Below are 26,637 nucleotides of genomic sequence, written 5' to 3' on the forward strand. Positions count from 1 at the left end.
GAATAGACATAGTTACATCACTGAATAAATATTCTATCAGTAACCATTTAAAAATGTCCTTCCAGTACCATCTGAACATGAAACGTTCGTTGTATCGAATGTTGTTGTCTCAATGATTAGTTACACATTATTTAGGTAAAAGGTCAAGATTTGCCAGGGTTTGGCAGAAGGCGCCCTTAAATTCACACAGATTCACTGACCTTCGTGGACGTGAGGAGGAATCAATATGTCACTTATCAGAAGTAAGTTATATTTTGATATTTAGCATAAACCACGCACTCACCACGAAATGCATTCTTTTCTATGAACATGCTTTGCTTGCTCTGCAAAATAAAGGCAGCTATGCATACTGCGTGGCACACGTTAACATCTGTAAAATAATAACCAGTTGACTCCGGAAAATCGGTAAAGTTCTAGCTAGTGTTCATAGATTATCAAAACAATCAACTTTGAGCTGATTAATTTGTTCCTGTCTTTGGAGCTGTCGCTATTCAATGTACGAATGACAGCTGTCAGTCTGTCTCTACATGTAAACAAAGCTATTTAAGTGTTGTCTTGCCACATAGTTTAACAATTGTCAGTTATGCCTCTCTATCGTTACATTTCTATCGGCTAGGTGAGTTGGAGATGAATGTAGGGTAAAGGTGACAGTGACATTTCTTAGTTACATGATAATTACAATGGCACTGCAGTGGAGATTTATGATAGGACTCTAAAGCAGTGAATCTAGGCAAGGCAGCACTTTTCAAGTCAAATATTTGTATTGCTTTAGATATTCACATAGATTATGTCATCAACAACTCTAAAGCTGCAGTAAAGATGGATTAGTCACCTCACACCCAAACCCTCTTCTTTCTCTCCATCCAGGTGTGTTTATTGTGTCTGCTAAGCGGACCCCGTTTGGCACCTACGGCGGGGTTCTGAAAGACCACAGTGCAACAGACCTAGCAGAGCATGCCTCCAAGGCTGCTCTCGCCGCTGGGGGAGTGGCACCCGAGCTTGTCAACAGTGTCATCTTTGGAAACGTCATGCAGGTGTGCTTAAAACTCCAAAAAGCAAGCAGAGGCAAGGATAAACTCAAGGAAGGAAATGTTTGAGCTGACTATACCTCCCTCTCCCAATCTCCTTCCCTTCAGAGCTCTGCAGATGCTCCATACATCGCCCGTCACGTGGGCCTGAGGTGTGGGGTGCCCATCCCAGTGCCTGCTCTCACCGTAAACCGCCTGTGTGGGTCTGGCTTTCAGTCCATCATCAATGGAGCTCAGGTATAGTAGACATATAAACACTGAGACTACACCAGGGGTGTCAAACTCATTTTGCTACAGGTGCTGCATTAGGTCTTCAACAAGGTCTGGAGGGCTGCACTGAAAAGGGTTTTATTTTCTTGCTGTCAAAATGTGTTAAACATAGTCCTCTATTGCTTTGGGAGTTTTCTATGCTCCCTGAGCTGAAGAGCCAATAAACTTTGAATGTAGTTCCATTGACTGTGCACAGTGATAATTAGTGATCTGGACAGTCAATAAACGGTATGAATATAGGTCCATTATCATTTTGAGTTGTTTTTGTCATTTTAAAGTATATTGACCTCTTGTCCTCTTTAAGACCCTGTCTGTGTGTCTGTAGGAAATCTGTCTGAAGGACTCAGAGGTGGTATTGTGTGGAGGCTCAGAGAGCATGAGCCAGGCGCCATATGCTGTCCGCAACATTCGCTTTGGAACAAAGTTCGGACTCGACCTCAAGGTATTGAATTAATAAATGAGGAGAGATAAAATACCAAATGGGTATAGATTTTGTCACTTTTGACCATAAGGGCCCTCTAACAGCTGCTCTGAACCAATGCCAAGGACTAAGCTAACGTGTTCTCTGTTGCCTTTGTCTCAGCTGGAGGACACTCTGTGGGCAGGACTTACTGACCTGCACATTAAGATCCCCATGGGCATCACAGCAGAGAACCTGGCAGTGAAATACGAGATCAGCAGAGACGACTGTGACAAATACGCACACCAGACACAGCAGAGGTGGAAGGCAGGTCAGAAGTCAACCCTTACCCTAACTAAGCTCACATGTTTACAATCTCTGCCTTGATTAATCAGGGATTCCTGATTATCTGCCCTCAGAAATATTATGACAGTGAACTGCATATTACCATGACAATAAACTGTTTTTCCAGATTTCCATCTGAATGCTGACCACATCCCTGAGCTTGTCTGTGTGCTCTCTAAACCTTAGCTCACGAGGCAGGCCACTACACGGCAGAGATCGCGCCCATCGATGTGAAGGCTAAGAAGGGCAAGGTACCCATGACCCAGGACGAGCACCCTCGTCCCCAGACCACCCTGGAGCAGATGGCTAGGCTACCTCCTGTCTTCAAGAAGGAAGGAACGGTCACTGCTGCCAATGCATCAGTGAGTACTAAATAAGACTGATTCAATTCTGGACCCAAGCTCTTCCACCCAGTTCCTACCATCTTCTGCTAACAGAGTATCACATTCAATCTGTCCCCAAGCACACCGGTTTTAAATGGAGTGCAGATCATTTTAGTTTTCTGGGTGTAAATCCTGTGTGCTAGTTTTGAATGTACTCATCTTCATGTTCTGTTCCTATTCCACAGGGGGTGTCTGACGGAGCTGCTGCCGTGGTGATAGCCAGTGAGGAAGCTGTGAAAGAGCACAAGCTCACCCCATTGGCAAGAATAGTGGCATATCACGTCTCCGGATGTGACCCAAGCATTATGGGAATCGGTGGGTGACTGACAACAAATGGCTTATGTACTTGATGAAAACATATGATACATCCCAATATATAGGCCTTTCTAGCATGCCCATCTAGTGATTTCTGTTGGTAAGGTTCTGTCATTCTCCCCCATCAGGCCCAGTTCCAGCCATCACTGAAGCCCTGAAAAAAGCAGGTCTCACCCTCCAAGACATGGATCTGGTGGAGGTATACTCGTCTGTTTTATGTTCATAAATAGGAACTGATGCAGAAAGTGGCAGATATTTGGTTACTCTGTTTTGGTATACTCTGGGTCATGTAGCTTACCTGATAGAATTAACAACCTCCTTTTGTCTCCTTTTCACTTGCTCTGTCTCTCCCTCTCTTTCTCCTGCTCTTCTCCTGTCCTTCTCTCTATCCCCTCTGCTCTCTCTCAGGTGAATGAGGCGTTTGCTGCTCAGTACCTTGCGGTTTCCAAGGCTTTGGGTCTGGACCCAGAGAAGAGTAATACTGATGGGGGGGCCATTGCCATCGGTCACCCCCTGGGAGCCTCAGGAGCACGCATCACCGCGCACCTGGTCCACAAGCTCAGGTAACCCACCACTCCAGTAGTCTTCTTACTACTCCGGATCACTTCTTATCACTTTAAATATGTAGACAAATATTGTCCAAAAAAATCAGAACAATTCATTGTTGTCTCATGTGAAGTAACAGGCAAATGCTTTTAACTAGAAAAAAATAAGACACAATTCAATGGCTGAGCAATTCATGTTATGTCACAGAGAAGTGGTTTAATGATTAATTTGTGTTTTTCTTTCTCTCAGGTCGATTGGGGGAAAGTATGCTGTGGGATCAGCCTGCATCGGTGGTGGACAGGGCATCGCCATCATCATAGAGAACACTCACTGAGGAAGAGACCAAACCATGCACACTCAGAAGCGTACTACTGTACCATCCCCACTCAAAAGTGTACTTTCAATACCATCCACACTCGAAATACACCACACCCTACATACCCAATAGAGTACATGCCATATACACACTCGAATGCGACTTCAGATTTTTGTCCAATGTGGAGTTTAAACACCGAATTGCATCGACTTGAAATGTAAGAATATCCAACCCTCAAGATTTTTGTATGTTTGATGCATACTTTGAAACATCCCAAGACTCTACCACCTACACTCGAAGAAATACACAAGATCTCGTCACTTGTCAATTACTCCAGAAAATGATTGCTGTTTACCTAAACACAGAAACAAGGGTGTTTTGTGTATTTAGTAACCCAAATGTCTGTGATAAACTCCCTCCTTGCATACTTCATATTCCTTTTACCTTTTCTAAATGTTTATGTCTGTATCTGCTTAAAGAGGCCTTGTGAATCTGAAGGGCTAAATCTGTTTTTTTTGTAAGGGACTGTCTTTGTGTTTGCCTTGATGACAGTGCTAGCTCATTGGACATACTATTTACCTCTCGCTGTAGCATATTAACAATTGAGATGAGAAGTGTGGTTTGAGTTGGAGTGAAGTTGCTTTCTGTGGAAGGAGAGAAGCATCTCTGCCTCTTCCTTACAGCCTATCTCTTGCCTTGTGTTTTAATATGAATTATCACTCTGCAGGGATCACCATTGCCCTAGATATGTACGTGTGCTAATATGTAAACTGCAAGGTTGCATTTAAGATTTGTTAGATTTTGCAAAATAAAAAATGATCAATACATTTGTGTAGGATTGTTCACATTCTTTAAATAATATTATATACTAGGCCTATTGCAATAATAGTCCCATTTTGGGATGTCATAATGCCTGGAGAAGTATTTTTCTCAGGAACCACATCAGTATAGCAATGTAGGTGACCTGGAACGCCACCGTAATCTGGGTCCTGGAAACTGACCCTTTGAGAAAAACTGATATGAGTCTCTACAGATTGGTATGGATACATACAGTATATTTTCAAAGGCAGCTCATTATTTTATCATGAGTGCTAAAAGCTAACCTAAAATGTAGATCTATAAATTACAAATATGACTCAGTCATTAATAATTATTTTATCATACAAATACAGCATTTACGTGTTTTAATTAAGCAATAAGGCTCAAGGAGGTGTGGTATATGGCCATATACCACGGCTAAGGGCTTTTCTTAAGCACGACGCAAAGCGGAGTGCCTGGATACAGCTCTTAGCCGTGGTATATTAGCCATATATCACAAACCCTCGAGGTGCCTTATTGCTATTATAAACTGGTTACCAACATAAATAGAGCAGTAAAAATAAATGTTTTGTCATACTCGCGATATACCACGGCTGTCAGCCAAGCAGCATTCATGTTCGATCCCTGAATGCTGATTGGCTGATATCAGACCGTATACCACGGGTATGACAAAACATGTATTCGTACTGCTCTAATTACGTTGGTAACCAGTTTATGATAGCAACTATTGCTTAAATATTTACTGATTACAAATTGTTGCATTTTATTGATTCTCTGAACTTACAAGCCCCCAATATTTTTTGCGTCGTTTTTGCATCCTTACGTCGACGTGACATGCAACGTAGACGTATACGTATACGTAACTTCCCCGGATGTCGGTCTTTTTTTCATAGCAAAGGTAAGAATGGTTTCTCCCCACCCAACTGCATAAATAAAATCGGTGTTCATCTGTGCAAAATGGACTAAATAACAATTTCACATTCGCATGGGAATGTTATTTGTATCCTAAGCAGTTAATATGTATGACAATTGTTGTGTTTTGTGTGGTGACATGTAAATACATTGCTTTATGTTTTGGAAATTTAGGCCCACGGCTACATGCTAGCGCAACGCGTTGTAACTTGAGCAGATTTCACGTTTGACCAATATTACGTTTATGTACCCTAATTTATACGTTAGTGGCTTGTCAGCGGATATGACTTATCTATGTGTAATGGCATATTATAGAGAATTGCCGAAATAGTCAAAATGTTAGCCAGCTAGGTTGCTAGATGTAGCTACCAGCTATGTTATAACGTTGTCATGCGTGCGTGTTCACTCCCAGGTTTGAGGTGTTTTGGCGAACTCTGGCATATTGACAAGTCTGTCGTGCCTAACTAGTTAATTGACAGTTAAATTGTCAGAGTTTTACCTGCACGCTGGCATGTATTTGTTTATGTTATGCTAGCAAGTCGCAGATGGGATCTATCGAAATGTATATGGCAAACTAACTACGTACTTAACAATGGCTAAAAGGCCACCTATGGGGCCTGCTGGTTATATTGTATTGGAATATGACAAACTAATATTTTGGTTACCTGTTATTGAATATCTGGAGCCACAAATCTGCCTAACTTAGTTTGCTAGCTCTCCTGACCTATGACCTGCAACCTCTGAGCATCATACCATCAAAGGATCTAGCTAGCCAGCATGATCAGTTCATGATTCACCAGTAATGCATCCAGTCATTCTATAAATATTGTTCTATACTATTTAATCCATGTGTTTTAACCCATTTGGGTCCCCTGGTCTGTCCCAAGATGGCAGAGGGAGACAAGAAGAAGGTGGCCAAGAAGGCTCATTGCAGTCGGAACCCTGTCCTGGCCAGGGGCATTGGTCGCTACTCCCGCACCGCCATGTACGCTCGCAGGGCCATGTACAAGAGGAAGACCAAGACCACTGAAACCAAGGTGAGAGAAGGGAGGCACAGTCTGGGGAAAGCCGTCCCCTTGGTTCTCTACATTGGACCTGTTAGACTTCAAGTTTGTATGTGTAGTGTACTGAAGTGTCTTGCTTGTTTCAGATTGAGAAGAAAATGAAGGTCAAGACTCCATCCACAATCACCAAGACTGTTGGTGGAGACAAGAATGGAGGCACTCGTATTGTCAAGATGCGCAAGATGGTGAGTCATTGGCTCAAACAGTTTCCTTAATTGTAGTTGGTGTCATGTTGCGTTTGGATCGATGCAATTGCTCTTGGATCGACAGAATTGTCAGTGAGTTTTGCAGCTCACAATCATTCAGCAGATTAACTTTTCACCATTTCAATATACTGCAGTAAGGTCTGATTGCAAAACATGGCTGATGGTTTTAAATGGTTCTACACCTGTGAAGTAGTTTGATCCCCTGAGTCTGTGCCCCCCAGCCCCGTTACTACCCCACAGAGGATGTGCCTCGTAAGCTGAAGAGCCATGGTAAGAAGGCTTTCAGCCAGCACAAGAGGAACCTGCGTGCCACCATCACCCCAGGAACCGTGCTTGTACTACTCACTGGGCGCCACCGTGGAAAGGTGAGATCACACATAGACTCGTGCGTGCACCAACGCACACATCACCTCTGAAACAGACTCATGCACCACCCCCGGAAGAGTTCTTGTCCTGCTCACTGGACACCAGTGCAGGAAGGTGAACACTCGCATGGCTACTCATGACACTGCCATCACTCATAAATGTACATTGCTTTCGCATTCTCAAGCTAACTCACTAGCATTATTTATACAACCTATTATATTGCTGAGATGGCGTGCTGTGCACACTATTCTAAACCCTTGTTGCACTGCTACCCTCCTTAGAACTGTCATTTGCTCTACATGCAATAAGCTGCACGGTACTCCCACACTACCAAATCAGTTTCCTTTTTTCCCACACTGAAAAACACACGTTCAAGCCTCACACAGGCATATTACGGTAGTGCCCACACACAGGACTGCGCCCACACACTGAATGCACGTAGCAGGGCCTGCTGCTATGGTTTCAGCTTTTAAGTGCTGCTCAATTGGCAGAGGACACTCACAGCGTTATATTGGAAGCACATAAATGTGTGAAGTGGAGAATTTCGAGTTGATAAACAATATCTGAACAGATTTGTTAGATTTATGTATGCGTTTCCCAATACATTTTAAATAGTCAGTGGTCTAGTACAATTTTGTTGTACTAGTGTTGTGGATATTTTTCTTACTGTAACAAGTAGATTGATCAGCTCTACATTCTAATGGAAGGCCAGCTTGTTTGGTTTCGGCTATGGCACTATTACCATTGGTTTTTCGAAGTCTTCATAGTTTTTCAGAACCAGGATTGGTTATCACTTCAGTAGCATGTTCATGTGGTAGATGTTGCCCTGTGCAATGCAGTAACTGACTCTTCTCTCCCCTCAGCGTGTTGTGTTCCTGAAGCAGCTCTCCAGTGGTCTCCTGCTTGTAACTGGTAAGAACAACCAGTGCTTTGAAACATTCCTATTAATCAGTGAATTGGCCAAACAAGTGTCGCATAGAGTAGTTCTGGTCAGAATGTCCAGTGAGATTTTATAACTCACATTCACGTCTGTGCAGCTGCAGTACCCCATCAGGTAGCCTTATCTTGGTGTGATGTTTGGAAAAGTATGCTGTTCTTGTGTTTTCGGTTGTAACTCAATCACCCTCTTGCTTTCTCCATCCTCTAGGTCCCCTGGCCCTGAACCGTGTTCCCCTGCGCCGGGCACACCAGAAGTTTGTCATTGCCACAGCAACCAAGGTCGACATCTCTGGCATGAAGATCCCCAAGACTCTGTCAGATGCCTACTTCAAGAAGAAGAGGCTGAGGAGACCCCGCCACCAGGAAGGAGAGATCTTTGACACAGAGAAAGAGGTCAACCCCAGACTACTAGATATACACAAGCTATACACACTTCAAAACCCTCCTGGGATTTAGACTAGTGGGGGGGGGGGGGGGGAGTAATGGTTACTATTGAGTGCTGTTATTGGACAAGTAACATAAAAACCATGGTGCATTAATCCTATATTCCTTAGAATGTTATTTGGAGAATGCAGTCATTAACCACCTTTCCATCCATTAGAAAAGTCATACCATATATTTAAAAAAGGAATCATACAAAATCAGGACTGCTGTGATAGGAAACAGGAAGTGTCGGCACAATTTTATAAATGCCAACGTTTGTTCGACATGGTGGGATCATTTTGATGGTAAAATGATGCGAGCAATGGCACAAATATTTATATAATAACATGTCGAAGTAAACTGAGTCACGTGATGACATGGTGTGTGGTCCTCCCACTACGACTCAGTTAGGCTAAAGATAAATGTCGATGGTCCTATTCTGGTGACATGATCGATGCTTGACAGCCGTCTGACAAGAAAAGTATTCTCGCTCTTATCCATAATAATCTCATGTTGTAGACTAACCTACCTGTATCTGTCTGTGAGCTGTTGGCTAGAGTGTACGTGCCAAGACTGGAGTAGGCACATTTGCTATTTAACGCAAGCAATTGTTTGGTAGAGTTGAAAATGCGATGGAAACACATTGAACATTACATTTTTGTTCGGTACAGGAAAACTGAAGTGATAAAGTACGTTTTGTGTACACTCATCACGCACTGATTTTTATCCGCCGCAATTCAGTTTGGTGGAAAGACCACTGGTGGGAGAATGTGCATAATTTATGCAGATTTTTGAATATTCACATTAATCTGTCCCAATTGGTTGGAAATCTAGCTAATGTCCTGACTGCTCAAATCTTTTGATTGGGAGTGGGTCTTTTGCTTAATATAGCATGCTTTTAACTGGGATGTCACAAGCTATCTGAAACTCTTACCTCTCCCCCCTCTACAGAAGTACCAGTTGACAGTGCAGAGGAAGGAGGACCAGAAGGCTGTGGACTCTCAGCTTCTACCCCTCATTAAGAAGGTTCCCCAGCTGAAGGGCTACTTGCGATCCTCTTTCTGCCTCTCCAATGGGGTTTACCCTCACAAACTGGTTTTCTAAATGTGTTGTAATAAAGAGTACCACCACAGTCCTATCTCACCTTGTGATTGTGTGTAAATGGGCTGATTGAGTTTCAAATACACAAAGCATTTGGGGACTTCGTTGTCGTTCAGTAGCTCCCCTGTAACTCAAACTCTTAATGGGGTTCTATTGCAGCCTGGGCTGTCAAAGGCATTCAGGACACATTAGGTGTTTGGTTGCTGCTATTGTATTGACAAATCAGTTTCCTATTGGCTCACATCCAACCTTACACTTACAGAATGAGTCTGTCTTCACTGACATTTAAGCTTTAAGCCATTCGGCTTGTATTTACGATGGAACAGTTTGGTAGGTTGTGCTAGACTAGTCAAACGATGTTGACAGTTGCATAAATGCTCAGCATACAGTTGCATTGACAGTAAGTTACCATCTTTTGTTGTAGAAAGGGTGGCCATTTTTAGCATGGGCCAGACCATAGATTTACGCTCCCTGGACCAGGTTTTTTTTAATCACATAAAGGGGTCACTACCAGTCACTTGGCTGCATTGCCTAAAGTACTTTACATTTTTCACTACATTCCTAAAGAAAATGTACTTTTGGGTGTCAGGGATGTGTTCCATTGACAAATTCACACTTAATATCCCTGGTCATCCCAACTGCTTCTGATCTGGCCGACTCACAAGTGTGCCCCTGGCTATCAGTCTTATGGTGCAGTCTGGTTTGCTTAATATAAGGAACTTAATGGTTTATACTTTTACTTGATACTTAAGTACATTTGAGCAATTCCATTTACTTTTTGACTTTCTCTTTTACCGTTGGGAGTCATTTTCTATTAATGTATCTTTACTTTTACTCAAGTATGCCAGCTGGGTACTTTGCACCACAAGTCCTGTTTGCTGTTCTAGCTATAATTGACTCATGCCATCTAAAGTTTTGGCAATGTGAATTATTTGGACGATTATCACCTTTTCATTGTGACCAATATTTACCTGGGCTAATGTAATTCATTTTCAAGTGGGATGAGAATATATTTAAAGCCTGGTCCCACGTGTAGTTTCTGGTTATCAGGAGAAACCCGTTTCCCCTCACAATCAGTGCTGTCATTCAATACATTTGGATGATGGACCTCAAGATGCTTCATAGTAGGTGAACACATAGCTAAAATAAACTACATCGGGTAACCCCAGAAAGCCAAATGATATCGCTTTTATTTAAAATCAAATTAGTGACAATCTACTGCAATAGAAAACATAAATACAAGTGTTTCATTTCTCTCACATGGCCAGGTATTTTCTTTAAACAAAGGAACAAAATGGTAGAAAGCAGCACAGAAAGGTGGTTCCTGTTGACCAGGAATGATAGAGCCTTTCTGTTGAGTCAGTCAATATTTAATGGTCAGTTGATGTTAAAGGGGCTGGGGCGGCTGGCTCCTCAGCCAGACTTGAAGAGCAGGATGGCCACCTGGCCCAAGTAGAAGTAGATGAAGTGCTTGGTCTCATGGGTCACGTAGCTGCCAAAGTTCCTCCCTACAATGCAATGCCAGGTGGGGTTGTACTTCTTGTCAAACTCCTGGGAGGGGCGGAGACAGGAATGCATGATTAACAGGGATCAACAAGACAGCAGTGTTAATTTTTTACAATCCAGTGACCCTGCACCACTGTAGTAAATGTCATACAATTTGACTTAGATTTATAGTTAACCAGTAAATCAGGTAGCTAACATTATTTAGAATGAAGGTCGGACTACTTGAACTTAATGTTATACCAAAGCCTGGGGATAACATCCCTTTCCCCATGTATGCAATTCAACAAATCGTTTGAGCATTGAACGATATTTTAGACAATCATAAAATATGGATAGCCACAGAATGAATCAATCCCCCCAGAGAGTAACTTTTGGCAAGAGTCACACTGCTCTGTATGGGGAATAGGCAGGGAGTCATTCAGCCACAGACCATGATAGTTATTGAATAGGTAAGTCTCGGGTGGGTACCTTCTTGATGTATGCGGCGATGTCTTTCTCGATGTTGTACTTCTCCAGAGCCTGCGTGGCGCACTCCACTGCATCCTGCTGCATCTCCTCTGACATGTCAGCATTTTTTATGACTGCTTTTCTGTCAGACATGGTTGCCCTAGGAAACCAAAACATCACGGTATTAACCAACAGCACAGAATGATAGGGTTCAACCTGGGCTCACCCAGCATTTTAAACGCTACTCACTAAACACTTCTAGAAAGAACTTGGCGTGTTAAGACTCATCATCCACTAGCTAACATCTTCAGATCAGCGCTTAACACACCAAGCAATAGCCAGAATAGATTCCGAACCCCACGCTTGCTTACTGGGGCCAGCAAGACACCGCAGAGCAGGATATGGCTCGGAAAACATACCTCACTCAACCCAGGGGTGAGAAATTAGGTGTACTCCGAATTGTCCCATTACCCCAACTGTTACACAGAAGTTAAAACGACTGCTAGAGTAGCATTCATTCAATCTTCTCGGTGTAACAGTGAATTGGACAAATCGGAGTACACCGCATTTCGCATCCCTGGATTGAGGTACGTTTTCCGAGCCATGTCTTGAGCCAGCGCCGCGGTGTCTTAATCTAAACATGCAGCCTGTCCGAACCTTAGCGCAGCTGTAAGCAAGAGTAGGGTCGGAATTCATTCTGGCTAACCAACCGTGGCTTACTGCTGTGCAAATACCAGTTAAATAATGACTGGCACATGGCATGGCAACCGCGCTCTGTGTAGTTTCTATGGATACACTTCTAATAGAGTGGTGAGGAGGAAGGGGAGCTCTGGACCCTTAGTGTCCGGAAGTAATTTAGCCATTCATTGTAGTAAATGCGATCTGTATAGTTTATATATTTTCTCGAGATCTCATGTCAATTAACTCGTGACATTTCTGGATTACTCATTAATAAATGTCAGATTTAATCAACAAATACAATAGTAAGTTGAAAAAAGGTTACAAGTACAAGACTGTACACATCTGGCTGTGTCGGCAAAGCAATGATATCTTTCGCTACTGTTGTCTTAGGACATTTATCTCAAAACAGTCATGACTATTCAACAAAACAATATATAATTGTAAAGTTTCTTTCCAGGTAATTTCTTAATTACATGATCGTATAACTACCAAAGGAGTTTTGAAGTTGAGGGTGCAGCATTTATGAAGTTTGACAATGAGGATGAAAACTAGCAGAGTTCAGCAAGCCAGCTAGTTTAGCCAGGGAAAACGAGCTCAGGCGTAGTGCACATGTGAGCAGTAGGCTAATCAGGAGCTGGTTGCAAAATGTTTGATTAAACAATTCAGAGTCTAAAACGAATAAATCAGATGACACACGTATATATTATATATACATAAACATATAGTATATGGACACCTTCAAATTAGTGGATTCATCCATTTCAGCCACACCCGTTGCCGACCGGTGTATAAAATCGAGCACACAGCCATGCAATCTCCATAGCCAAACATTGGCAGTAGAATGGCCTTACTGAAGCTCTGTGACTTTCACCATGGCATCGTCATAGGATGCCACCTTTCCAGAAAGTCAGTTGGTCAAATTTCTGCACCGCTAGAGCTGCCCCAGTCAACTGTAGTGCTGTTATTGTGATGTGGAAACATATAGGAGCAACAACGGCTCAGCCACAAAGTGGCAGGCCACACAAGCCCACAGAACAGGACCGCAGAGTGCTGAAGCGCATAAAAATAGTATGTCCTCGGTTGCAACACTCACTACCGAGTTCAAACTTGCCTCTGGAAGCAACATCAACAAAATAACAGTTCCTCGAGAGCTTCATGAAATGGGTTTCCATGGCCGAGCAGCCACACACAAGCCTAAGATCAGCACGCGCAATGCCAAGCGTCGGCTGTGGTTGGTGGAAACGCGTTCTCTGGAGTGATTAATCACGCTTCACTATCTGGGTTTGGCACATGCCAGGAGAACCCTACCTGCCCCAATGCATAGTGCCTACTGTAACGTTTGGTGGAGGAACAGTAATGTTCTAGGGCTTTTTCATGGTTCGGGCTAGGCCCCTTAGTTCCAGTGAAGAGAAATCTTATTGCTACAGCATACAATTACATTCTAAACGATTCTGTGTATCCAATTTTGTGGCAACAGTTTGGAGAAGGCCCTTTCCTGTTTCAGCATGACAATGTCCCCGATCACAAAGCGTGGTCCATACAGAAATGGTTTGTCAAGATCGGTGTGGAAGAACTTCACTGGCCTGCACAGAGCCCTGACCTCAACCCCATCAAACACCTTTGGGATGAATTGGAACGCCAACTGCGAGCCAGGCCTAAATCGCCCAACATCAGTGCCAGACCTTTCTAACGCTCTTGCCTGAATGGAAGCAAGTCCCCGCAGCAATGTTCCAACTAGAGGTCGACCGATTATGATTTTTCAACGCCGATACCGATTATTGGAGGACCAAAAAAGCCGATACCGATTAAATCGGCCGATTTTTAAAAATGTATTTGTAATAATGACAATTACAACAATACTGAATGAACACTTAATATAATAAATCAATAAAATCAATTTAGCCTCAAATAAATAATGAAACATTCAATTTGGTTTAAATAATGCAAAAACAAAGTATTGGAGAAGAAAGTAAAAGTGCAATATGTGCCATGTAAGAAAGCTAACGTTTAAGTTCCTTGCTCAGAACATGAGAACATATGAAAGCTGGTGGTTCCTTTTAACATGAGTCTTCAATATTCCCAGGTAAGAAGTTTTAGGTTGTAGTTATTATAGGAATTATAGGGCTATTTCTCTATACGATTTGTATTTCATTAACCTTTGACTATTGGATGTTCTTATAGGCACTTTAGTATTGCCAGTGTAACAGTATAGCTTCCATCCCTCTCCTCGCTTCTACTTGGGCTCGAACCAGGAACACAACGACAACAGCCACCCTCGAAGCAGCGTTACCCATGCAGAACAAGGGGAATAACTACTCCAAGTCTCAGAGCGAGTGACGTTTGAAACGCTATTAGCGCGCACCCCGCTAACTAGCTAGCCATTTCACATCGGTTACACCAGCCTAATCTCGGGAGTTGATAGGCTTGAAGCACAGCGAAGAGCTTCTGGCAAAACGCAGGAAAGTGCTGTTTGAATGAATGCTTACAAGCCTGCTGCTGCCTACCACCGCTCAGTCAGACTGCTCTATCAAATCATAGACTTAGTTATAACATAATAACACACAGAAATACGAGCCTTAGGTCATTAATATGGTCGAATCCGGAAACTATCATCTCGAAAACACGACGTTTATTCTTTCAGTGAAATACGGAACCGTTCCGTATTTTATCTAACGGGTGGCATCCATAAGTCTAAATATTCCTGTTACATTGCACAACCTTCAATGTTATTCCATAATTATGTAAAATTCTGGCAAATTAGGCGGCCCAAACTGTTGCATATACACTGACTCTACGTGCAATGAACGCAAGAGAAGTGACACAATTTCACCTGGTTAATATTGCCTGCTAACCTAGCATTTCTTTTAGCCAAATATGCAGGTTTAAAAATATATACTTCTGTGTATTGATTTTAAGAAAGGCATTGATGTTTATGGGTAGGTACACATTGGAGCAACGATACGCACCGCATCGATTATATGCAACGCAGGACACGCTAGATAAACTAGTAATATCATCAACCATGTGTAGTTAACTAGTGATTATGATTGATTGATTGTTTTTTATAAGATAAGTTTAATGCTAGCTAGCAACTTACCTTGGCTTCTACTGCATTCGTGTAACAGGCAGGCTCCTCGCGGAGTGCAATGTAATCAGGTGGTTAGAGCGTTGGACTAGTTAACTGTAATGTTTCAAGATTGAATCCCCCGAGCTGACAAGGTAAAAATCTGTCGTTCTGCCCCTGAACGAGGCAGTAAACCCACCGTTCCTAGGCCGTAATTGAAAATAAGAATGTGTTCTTAACTGACTTGCCTAGTTAAATAAAGGTGTAAAACAATATATATATATATTTTTTTAATCGGCGTCCAAAAACACAGATTTCCGATTGTTATGAAAAGTTGAAAATCGGCCCTAATTAAATCGGCCATTCCGATTAATCGGTCGACCTCTAGTTCCAACATCTAGTGGAAAGCCTTCCCAAAAGAGCAGAGCCAGCAAAAGGGGACCAACTCCATATGAATGCCCATGATTTTGGAATGAGATGATAGACAAGCAGGTGTCCACATACTTTTGGTCATGTTGTGTATTTAATTAAGGAGAGCAAATCTATATACAATCTCGAAATCAGCTGTTACTCTCAATCGTAAAACGATGTTTGAGTGTACCCTGAATAGAGAAAATTAATGGTGAAATCGCATCCGGACACGGTAGACTCCTCCTCACCACTATTGTGTAGCTAGAATTCTCATCTTCTCCAATCTATTCAAGTTGTCAAGCAACATTTTTGCTATTTCAAACGAAACAAAAACCATAACTCACCATTTCCCGAAATTAGTCAAGTTAAAATTAGCATAATAATTTACACTTTGCAAGCTGCAAACAGCAATGTTTTCCTTTAAATTCGTAAGACAGGTGCTATCATAAAATTAGGAATTACAATACTAGAAATGGGCTTTAACCGTCTTATGATGGGCTAAAAGTCAGCCATTTTGGTCAGGGAGTTGCTAACTGGTTGCACATGGCAAGTGTATATGTACATGCAGTTAGCAAGTTGGACATTTTCGAGTTTCCGAGATCCAACTAGCATATGAAAGCAGCACTGGACAAGTTGTAAAATAATGCAACAAGTACTGGTGTTGTATCATAATAAACACACACCTTTCTAAGAAGACAAATGTATCCATTTATGGTCTGTCGATATAGATACACACACAAAGTGTAGATATAAAACCTGTATGATTTTTCTATTAACTTACAATATTTTAGGTTGACACATTTTATTACACAATTTATATCGCATGCTTTACTTTTATTTTCCTGCATAAGTAAAAGCAGGAGGATTATGCCTCTGCCATTCATTACAATTAGACTGGTTTTGATTTCTCCCTGACCAATATGGCTGCCATTTTTCAACACATTCTGGAACTTCTTGGGATTCACATGCCCCCTCTAGTAATTTAATAGGATCTCCATGGGTGCCACCTTGCAAACAAGTCATTAATGATATTATGTTAGATGTCGTAATGTAACTTGATATCGGGCTGGCAATCTAACATGAACTAGCTAGCTGCCGTTAGTGGGCTAGCTAGTAGAAGATTAATTAATGACGCCTGTTGTGTGCCACTCAGACGCAAATAGCTAGCGGGTTCAACTGTACTTATCAAACCAGATCGCAAATTATTCTTAGACCACCTACACTAACTAAAAAAATTAAGGAGAGTTCATAATAGCCTAGCATTTTTTTTTACCTTATTATCCAACGCCGGTTGTCTCCGCTATATGGACGCTTGATTTCACAGCTACAACTCCCGCTAAGTGGTGGACAAAAAGTAATGTGGGTGTGTAACTGACAGAAGACACGATCGCACATATCTCTTATTGGCTAACCGTTATGCACACGGTGTAGTTATTGGTCAATCTCTCGCAGCTTTTGCTGGTATTTCTTGCTGCATTTTATTTCAGCCCATCATGCTTTGCGGTTCACACGTCGTTGGTTTCCCTGGCAACCGCTGTGTAATTGTAAACAACATTAGCAAAGACAGTACTATTATGCTTCTGCTAATGCTTAGCAGTACAGAGTCAAAGGCATGTAGCTAGCTAGTTAAATAGAAGTCTATTTTTTATTACTCATATGGATTTATTACACACAAACCGGAATATACGTTTTGTACGTCCATTGTGGCTGGCCTGAAAAAGTGTGCCCAGTCTTCAGTTGTCCAGACCTATCGAAATAGATTATATTTTTTTATGCACAGACAGACCCAGGTACCCATTTAGTAAATTGCCTATCTCCTTTACTCAAATAAAGGTAATTTACTCTGACAGGGTGATCTTTTAATGAGTCTTGGAGAGGAAAATATACATTTTCTGTAAATGTCTTTATTTCACTCACCCATCATTATAAACAATGGAACACATTACTTAAATACATCTAAGTATCTATACCTATAGTGACAGGATCATCATAACATATACAACACATGCACCATTCTCTTGATTTCTAACATGGGTTACTAAAAACACAAAATAAATAGTTTGCTGTTAGCTAGCAGTACCAATAACACCTTTCTCGAAAATCTTCAGGTTTGGGGGGGGGGGGGGGGGGATTCCACAAGGGTAGTTACTTTACCTTTCCATGTCCAGCTTTACTCAGAATAATAGTACAAAAGTTAGGCCATCTCGACATGTTTATGGGCACCATTTATTCCCTAGAAATCATGAGGATAGAGCTCAATTCCAAACAGTGTTACATTTCCACCCATAAAATTAATTTAAAAAATCTGGACTCCAACTGCGCACGGGTACGTCTGGTTCTAAAAAGACAGAACTATATGTAACATAATATCCATTAATCACTCCAAGTGTTTTCATCTTGGAAGTAACTTCATCTCAAAAGCATGATTCATGTCTCCCAGACATAATACATATACAACTTGACAGTGAGTGAAGGAAACATCAATGTACAAAAAAATGCTGCAGGAGTGACTAGTCAGGCATACTAAAAGATCTGGTATTGTCATAACAGTAGCCCTATGCTTTAGCCTGGTAGCCAGTCTATTGCTGCAGTCAAGGTAACATTGTTGCCTAGCTAGCCAAACAAGACAGTGACAAAGCAGTAACAGACTGCGTTGCTGTTCGATACACAAATTATTTTAGCACAATAAAAATATATTTGGATGATTCTGCTGACAGACAGCAATGTAAACAAATAATTCTGTCTTGGCATTGTCAGAGAGTAGAAATCTCTGGTGATGTCGTCAAAAAAAACAGATCACGCATATCACAAGAGTTAGAGTGTTTGCAAGTATATTTTAAGTAGACATGTTCTGTCAATCTATGGGAGAAACCTCAGAACAACTTCAAAAAGACCAACAAGGTTGTGCTATTTTTACCTCCTGGGAAAACAGACACCAAAATAAAAAGAAAACGCAAGACACATAGATAAACACAAACATACACAATTTTCAGCCTTGTTGGCAGTTAAATCACGTGGGGATAAAAAGTGTCTTTCATCCCTTCTTTCACTCGCTGCGTTCTTTGGGCTCTCTGTATTTCCATTGGATGTAGTCAAAGACATCCTTCTCACTGTCCACCATCAGAGGTTCCCCGGCCATACCTACAACCACAGAAACACAGACATGAACTAACCTTGCTGTTTAAACTGACTTTACACAGTTGGCTAACCCAACTGTGACAGTGAGATGGATACATTGCTGAATTTCAGTAAATAAGATACAGATGCCTAATCATTTTTTTTTATATAAAAAAAAAAAAATCAACCTCCAGACACTTTGATCTGAAGGATTCATTGCATGCCTTCCGAAAGTATTCACTGGCATACACACAATACCCCATAATGTCAAAGTGGAATTATGTTTTTAGAACATTTTCCAAATTAAATAAAAATGAAAATCTGAAATCTGAAATGTCTTGAGTCAATAAGTATTCAACCCCTTTTGTTATGGCAAGCCTAAATAAGTTCAGGAGTAAAAATGTGCTTAACAAGTCACTATTACATGCCGCGTGCAATAGTGTTTAACATGATTTTATGACTACCTCATCTCTGTACCCCACACATACAAATATCTGGAAGGTCACTCAGTCGAGCAGTACATTTCAAACACTGATTCAACCACAAAGACCAGGAAGTTTACAATGCCTGGCAAAGAAGGGCACCTATTGGTAGATGGGTAAAAATAAAAAAAGCAGACATTGAATATCCCTTTGAGCATGGTGAAGTTAATGACACTTTGGATGGTGTATCAATACACCCAGTCACTACAAAGATACAGGTGTCCTTCCTAAGTAGGTTGCCGGAGAGGAAGGAAACTGCTCAGGGATTTCACCATGAGGCCAATGGTGATTTTAAAACAGTTAAAGAGTTAAATGGCTGTGATAGGAAAAAACTCAGGATGGATCAACAACATAGTAGTCACTCCACAACACTAACCTAAATGACAGAGTAAAAAGAAGGAGGCCTGTACATAATACAAATATTTCAAAACATGCATCCGGTTTACAAAAAGACACACACACAAAACAAAAGTCTACAATAAGACACTAAAAAACTGCAAAAAATGTGTCTAAGAAATGAACGCTTTGTATTCTGAACATAGTTATGTTTGGAGCAAATCCAACACATCACTGAGTACACCACTTCATATTTTCAAGCATGGTGGTGGTTGCATCATGTTATTGGTATGCTTTTCATCATTTCCAACAGACACTGGGAGGCAAATTCACCTTTCAGCAGGGAATAACCTAAAACACAAGGCCAAATATATACTGGAGTTGCTTACCAAGATGACATTGAATGTTCCTGAGTGGCCTAGTTAAAGTTGACAACAACAAAAAATTGTCTTGAAAATCTTTGGCATGACTTGAAAATGGCTGTCTAACAATGAACAACCAACTTGACAGAGCTTTAAGAATTTAAAAAAGAATAATGTGCAAATATTGTACAATCCAGGTGTGTAAAGCTCATGGAGACTTACCCAAAAAGACTCACAGCTGTAATCACTGCCAAAGATGGTTCTAACATGTACTCAGGGGTGTGAATACTTACGTAAATTAGATATTTATGCATTTCATTCTGTATTCACCGAGGTCCATAGGGCCGCACAATTGTTTTTAAAGATTTCCTCACCGTCAAAATGTGTAAATATTTTCCCCCAAAAATGATTTTGATTATATCTAGATTACATTTTATTACTAAAAACGTGAGTCACATTGAATCGGCTCACGGGCCCGTATGTTTGACACCCTGGTCTAGGAATAGGGGCAAGGGGTTGATTTTGAACTGCTGATATTTTAGCGTGACTCACCAGTGACCCCCACTGGACGGATGGTGTACTCGTTGAGGGTGAAGCCTTTCTCCAGAGCGTGAGTTCTCATGTTCTTATTGAAGATGTCACTGCCAGTGAAATACAGCACACCACAGTAATACTGGTCCTTAGGAATTAACCTGCAGTGAGATAAGGGAAATTGTATTTCTGTTATAGCAAGGTGAAGGAAAAGATAATCAAATGTCGTTGAAAGTGCTCTATCTGACCATCCTCCAGGCAACAGAGTCATAAGAACCACGTGATTAGGTGCGTTTATGGAGGGTAACTAGCTACCCACCTGATATCAATGCGTCTGTGAAGATATTCCTCCTCGTCTTCATCATTCCGCTGCAGCTGGCAGACTCCCTAGAAACATATTAATGACCATGTGGTAGAGGGGTAGGACACTTTTATAGCTAAATAAAGACTGAATAGATAAACTTTCTGACTGATGAAACTAATTCTGCTGACAGACCTCCTAGAGAGAGAGCAACAATCACATAAATAACCAGTGAGCCATCTGCTTGAATGGTTGCTTCCGATTTAGTAAAGTATAGACCCTCCCTGCACAAAATACATCACCAATGACAACATAAAACATCTTAGTTACTAGACAGATTAAGCAACATTCCTTGCAGCTTGCTAGCCACAAAAAGTCCTCACCATGTATTTGGTGTCTCCTTTGGACAGTGTGTCTGTAATGAACCCAATGGATTCAAAATGCTCCACCACGGCATGGAGAAGTTTGGGCTGGAAGAGGAAGAGCAAAGAATTATGTTATGAGCATATGCGAGTCATAAGAGTTATCTTCTGTTGAATGCAATGATGTTGGAACATTGCTGCGGGGACTTGCTTCCATTCAGCAACAAGAGTATTAGTGAGGTCGGCGATTAGGCCTGGCACGCAGCCGGCATTCCAATTCATCCCAACGGTGTTAGATGGAGTTAAGGTCAGGGCTCTGTGCCGGCCAGTCAACTTCTTCCACAACGATCTCGACAAACCATTTCTGTATGGACCTCACTTTCTGCACAGGGGCATTGTCATGCCGAAACAGGAAAGGTCCTTCCCCAAACTGTTGCCACAAAGTTGGAAGCACAGAATCGTCTAGAATGTCATTGTATGCTGTAGCGTTAATATTTCCCTTCACTGGAACTAAGGGGCCTAGAACAAACCATGAAAAACAGCCCCAGACCATTATTCCTCCTCCACCAAACTATGCATTCTCCTGGCATCCGCCAAAACTTTTGAATCAACTACTCACCACATTTTATGCACTACAGTGCTAGCAAACTGTAGCTTATGCTTTCAGTACTAGATTCATTCTCTGATCCTTTGATTGGGTGGACAACACGTCAGTTCATGCTATAAGAGCTCTAATAGGTTGGAGGATGTCCTCCAGAAGTTGTCACAATTACTGTGTAAGTCTATGGAAGAGGGTGAGAACCATGAGCATCCTAGGTTTTGTACTGAAGTCAATGTACCCAGAGGAGGGCGGAAGCTAGCTGTCCTCCGTCTAAACACCATGGTTCTACCCTACAGAGTGCTGTTGAGGCTACTGCAGACCTTCATTGCAAAACTGTGTGTTTAATCAATTATTTGGTGACATTAATATATTTTGAATAGTTTTATCTAAAATGGATACATTTTTAAATGTTTCACTGTTTTTATGAAATTGACTGAGGAGGATGGTCCTCCCCTGCTTAATATATATTAAATCAATACAGTGCCAAAGCAGCAGTTGGCATTGTGGAGTTTGGTGGTTACCTGTTTCTCATCCACAGAGGTGTAGTTTGGGTGGGTCAGTAAGATATCAATATCCCCACTGGATTCAGCACCTGCAGGAGGGAATGCAGGAACAGTTAAATAATGAAGAAATTACCTACAAAAATTATGACATGCATAAAAATCTGTCTTCCAGTGCAATCACTTCCTGATACATGACAATTGCAAATATAAACACTACACAGTTAGTAATAGTAAAAACCACCAAGTACATGGTGGACTCACCTCTCCTGTAGCTTCCACAGATTGTCCCAATGTACTCAGTATCCACCAACTCCAGCTCCTGCAGAATGAGAGTCTGGACAAACACACAAGAAGCATAAGACAGAGGTAAGAGTAAATACATGCCATTCTAACCACTTTAAAAAAATTAAATCCGAATTATCTCTCTCACAATAGTAATTTCACTCACCTCCATCTTCGTCATCTCAGTTCGTGGAATCCTCTTCTCAAACTCCTCAAAGTACCTACAGCGGGCACAGGGCAGCGCCACCAAGCATGCAAAGGAAACTTACATTGGAATGTATGAGTCACCAACCAATGATGCACATACAACATTAGCAAAACACTTACATTGGTGCATGCAGACTGAGCCACTGACATAGGAAATTCATACTTACTTGAGTCCAATCTGCTGATGATGATTGAGCTTGTGTTCGATTTTCTTCAGATCTAAAAGCACAACAGTGTTAATGTAGTCTAATAACAATTGAAGTTACTTTTGAAATTGTATGGCATTCCTACATATAGTGGGGCAAAAAAGTATTTAGTCAGCCACCAATTGTGCAAGTTCTCCCACTTAAAAAGATGAGAGAGGCCTGTCATTTTCATCATAGGTACACTTCAACTATGACAGACAAAATGAGAAAAAGAAATCCAGAAAATCACATTGTAGGATTTTTAATGAATTTATTTGCAAATTATGGTGGAAAATAAGTATTTGGTCAATAACAAAAGTTTATCTCAATACTTTGTTATATACCCTTTGTTGGCAATGACAGAGGTCAAACGTTTTCTGTAAGTCTTCACAAGGTTTTCACACACTGTTGCTGTTATTTTGGCCCATTCCTCCATGCAGATCTCCTCTAGAGCAGTGATGTTTTGGGGCTGTTGCTGGGCAACACAGACTTTCAACTCCCTCCAAAGATTTTCTATGGGGTTGAGATCTGGAGACTGGCTAGGCCACTCCAGGACCTTGAAATGCTTCTTACGAAGCCACTCCTTCGTTGCCCGGGCGGTGTGTTTGGGATCATTGTCATGCTGAAAGACCCAGCCACGTTTCATCTTCAATGCCCTTGCTGATGGAAGGAGGTTTCCACTCAAAATTTCACGATACATGGCCCCATTCATTCTTTCCTTTACACGGATCAGTCGTCCTGGTCCCTTTGCAGAAAAACAGCCCCAAAGCATGATGTTTCCACCCTCATGCTTCACAGTAGGTATGGTGTTCTTTGGATGCAACTCAGCATTCTTTGTCCTCCAAACACGACGAGTTGAGTTTTTACCAAAAAGTTATATTTTGGTTTCATCTGACCATATGACATTCTCCCAATCTTCTTCTGGATCATCCAAATGCTCTCTAGCAAACTTCAGACGGGCCTGGACATGTACTGGCTTAAGCAGGGGGACACGTCTTGCACTGCAGGATTTGAGTCCCTGGCGGCGTAGTGTGTTACTGATGGTAGGCTTTGTTACTTTGGTCCCAGCTCTCTGCAGGTCATTCACTAGGTCCCCCCGTGTGGTTCTGGGATTTTTGCTCACCGTTCTTGTGATCATTTTGACCCCACGGGGTGAGATCTTGCGTGGAGCCCCAGATCGAGGGAGATTATCAGTGGTCTTGTATGTCTTCCATTTCCTAATAATTGCTCCCACAGTTGATTTCTTCAAACCAAGTTGCTTACCTATTGCAGATTCAGTCTTCCCAGCCTGGTGCAGGTCTACAATTTTGTTTCTGGTGTCCTTTGACAGCTCTTTGGTCTTGGCCATAGTGGAGTTTGGAGTGTGATTGTTTGAGGTTGTGGACAGGTGTCTTTTATACTGATAACAAGTTCAAACAGGTGCCATTAATACAGGTAACGAGTGGAGGACAGAGGAGCCTCTTAAAGAAGAAGTTACAGGTCTGTGAGAGCCAGAAATCTTTCTTGTTTGTAGGTGACCAAATACTTATTTTCCACCATAATTTGCAAATAAATTCATTAAAAATCCTACAATGTGATTTTCTGGATTTTCTTTTCTCGTTTTGTCTGTCATAGTTGAAGTGTACCTATGATGAAAATTACAGGCCTCTCTCATCTTTTTAAGTGGGAGAACTTGCACAATTGGTGGCTGACTAAATACTTTTTTGCCCCACTGTATACTCAACCCTTCACCATATGCACTGCAGGCTACTCTGGTATCTTCTTCTAAATGTAAAAAAATAGCTTTAAAAGCTGAGCAAACCTTCCAGAGTCTTCACTCCCTCATCAAAGAACTTTCTGGCAGCAGCAGGACTAGCGGAGGAGAAAGAAAGAGTTAACTGCTCAGGTGTCTTAAAGAAGGGCTGGAACAAAATCATGCAGAACAGTAGCTCTCCACGAGAAGGGTTTGCCACCCAGGGGCTAGGGTCAGGGATTGGGTTTAACAAACAATGCAGAAGACATACCCAATACCAGTGACTCTGGTAAGGAAATTGATGGAGGAGCTGGTGTCATCATTACGAATCTGGGAAGATAAACACAATCCATTAGCCTGCATCAAACTGAGTGAAATTAATAATATAATGATCAACTTTAAAAAGGTTATTTGTGCATTTTGTATTGTGGTCACAGGGGACAAAGAAGTGACAGACTGCAGAGCTCACTGTCCTTGCGTTAAGTTTTACATGTCATCCCTCAAACACTTACCTTTTCTAACTTCTTAAGTGTTCCTGTTTGTAAAAACTCATCTATCTTCTTAGCGATCTCTTTTCCAACGCCATCCTATTTAAAATAGATGAACACAATAGAAAGTATAATGATATATTGTTATAGTAAGTCACTGGTGAGCATTGGCTGTCATCAGATGAGCTTTCAAGTCAATCAACTACAGTCGACCACCGCTATAACAGCACTGTACTGTCTGTGACATCTTTCTCTCTCATCACTTATGCCCTCACCAGTTTCTTGGCCTCTTCCCCATTTTTGATCTTCTGGGGGTACTTGGAGATCACTGAAGCTGCTTTCCTGAAGAACACAGTGGCACAACACAGATAAAGTTATTTACAGTAAATGAGGGAGTAAACGGGGCGTAAACAAACAAAAAATATGTTCGTATGACCAAGGACTGAATGAGCCAGACAAATAACTTAAACAGATGTCTGTTGTGAAGGGACACTCACATCCCTCACTACACTACTCCCATCTCTTACCTGTAGGTATTGTACTTGTGTATAGCTCTGTTTACATTCCTCTCATAGTTGGCCAATTCTGGGAGAAAGAAACAGATACAAAAGCACACTCACTCACAGGCTTCGCATATGGAAGAAACAAACTCTAACAGAATATTGGCGAGATTAACAGGCTATTAACCATGAGCATCACAAATGCTCACATTCTACCTCACCAATGACAGGCTGTGTAAAGTTTATTTTTTCAATGTGTGATTGGTTTGACACAGCCGCAATCATCATCATCATCATCATCACACACACACACACACACACACACACACACACACACACACACAGTTACAAGGACGACGGGGTTAGATTTTAAAGATCGAACTAATAGCTAAATCTAGCTACCATACAACCTGCAAGTTTCCATTCGTGTTTCATTGCTAGCTAGTAAAAAGCTATCAATATTAAGTTGCGATGTTTGGGTGCAAATGAAGATAGCTAATGTTAGCTAGCTAAACTATCTATTATGTGCTAGCCAGCTGTCGTTAGCTAGCTAGCTAGCCTTCAAGTCTCTTGGCTTACCGGTAAGAAAGTCTGTTATTCCCTCGTTTGGGGATTCCTGTGGCGCTTTCCTTTTACTCATCTCTGTAAATTGTATTGTATTGTATTCTTATTTTACGTGCTTGCAAGTAGTGTAGCTAACACTGCCTTTCTTCTGCTTCTTCTTCTTCTTCTTCTGATGGTTTTACCGCGGACTACAACCCCAAAATGAGTATTGCTGCCACCAAGTGGACGGTTGAAAAACCAAAACAAGGTAAAAAGAAAATCCATATCCACCCAAATAAAATAGTACATTGACAAAACCAAAACAAAACTCCCACTTCTTCCTTCTTTCAAATCTCGATATCTCCCTTCTCAGGCTCTAGGGCTGCTCTGCTGAGAAATATTGCCGCATCCACAATATCTATCTTCCTGGACCTTCTCTCCACCAGCTATAAAGGCCTCAAAGTCCACCTTCTTAACCTTTAACATGTCAGGGTCCTGCTGGTGAAACACATATGCTGCATATGAAATGCTCTGGACAGCACTGACTTTGGACATCTCATTCT

General features: G+C 41.5%; 4 protein-coding genes across 4 annotated transcripts; 2 read left to right on the forward strand and 2 right to left on the reverse strand.

Moving 5' to 3' along the window:
* The first annotated feature begins 141 nt into the window (after nt 1-141).
* LOC120054931 (3-ketoacyl-CoA thiolase, mitochondrial-like) lies at nt 142-4,428 on the forward strand. The gene is made up of 10 exons (XM_039002680.1): nt 142-242; nt 868-1,034; nt 1,137-1,265; nt 1,624-1,740; nt 1,882-2,029; nt 2,230-2,405; nt 2,612-2,741; nt 2,870-2,940; nt 3,150-3,304; nt 3,537-4,428. The coding sequence occupies exons 1-10, from the start codon at nt 227-229 to the stop codon at nt 3,619-3,621; spliced, it is 1,194 nt and encodes a 397-aa protein (XP_038858608.1). The 5' UTR covers nt 142-226; the 3' UTR covers nt 3,622-4,428.
* Nucleotides 4,429-6,187: 1,759 nt separating this feature from the next.
* LOC120032685 (60S ribosomal protein L6-like) lies at nt 6,188-9,464 on the forward strand. Its single transcript, XM_038978912.1, has 6 exons — nt 6,188-6,371; nt 6,485-6,583; nt 6,826-6,969; nt 7,834-7,882; nt 8,118-8,302; nt 9,284-9,464. Exons 1-6 carry the CDS (start codon nt 6,222-6,224, stop codon nt 9,434-9,436), a joined length of 780 nt encoding a protein of 259 aa, XP_038834840.1. The 5' UTR covers nt 6,188-6,221; the 3' UTR covers nt 9,437-9,464.
* A 1,137-nt stretch (nt 9,465-10,601) lies between these two features.
* LOC120032793 (dynein light chain 1, cytoplasmic-like) lies at nt 10,602-16,938 on the reverse strand. The gene is made up of 3 exons (XM_038979009.1): nt 16,816-16,938; nt 11,408-11,546; nt 10,602-10,984 (listed from the first exon to the last, which is right to left on the reverse strand). The coding sequence occupies exons 1-3, from the start codon at nt 16,935-16,937 to the stop codon at nt 10,847-10,849; spliced, it is 399 nt and encodes a 132-aa protein (XP_038834937.1). The 5' UTR covers nt 16,938; the 3' UTR covers nt 10,602-10,846.
* Nucleotides 16,939-17,426: 488 nt separating this feature from the next.
* On the reverse strand, nt 17,427-26,260 carry polb (polymerase (DNA directed), beta). Its single transcript, XM_038979131.1, has 14 exons — nt 26,111-26,260; nt 25,559-25,616; nt 25,307-25,373; nt 25,056-25,130; nt 24,815-24,873; nt 24,613-24,662; nt 22,794-22,845; nt 22,586-22,640; nt 22,399-22,471; nt 22,156-22,226; nt 21,055-21,141; nt 20,690-20,757; nt 20,392-20,531; nt 17,427-18,683 (listed from the first exon to the last, which is right to left on the reverse strand). The coding sequence occupies exons 1-14, from the start codon at nt 26,169-26,171 to the stop codon at nt 18,589-18,591; spliced, it is 1,011 nt and encodes a 336-aa protein (XP_038835059.1). The 5' UTR covers nt 26,172-26,260; the 3' UTR covers nt 17,427-18,588.
* Nucleotides 26,261-26,637: the final 377 nt, after the last annotated feature.

The sequence above is a fragment of the Salvelinus namaycush genome, chromosome 1, assembly GCF_016432855.1.
Source record: "Salvelinus namaycush isolate Seneca chromosome 1, SaNama_1.0, whole genome shotgun sequence".
Classification (NCBI taxonomy): Eukaryota; Metazoa; Chordata; class Actinopteri; order Salmoniformes; family Salmonidae; genus Salvelinus; species Salvelinus namaycush.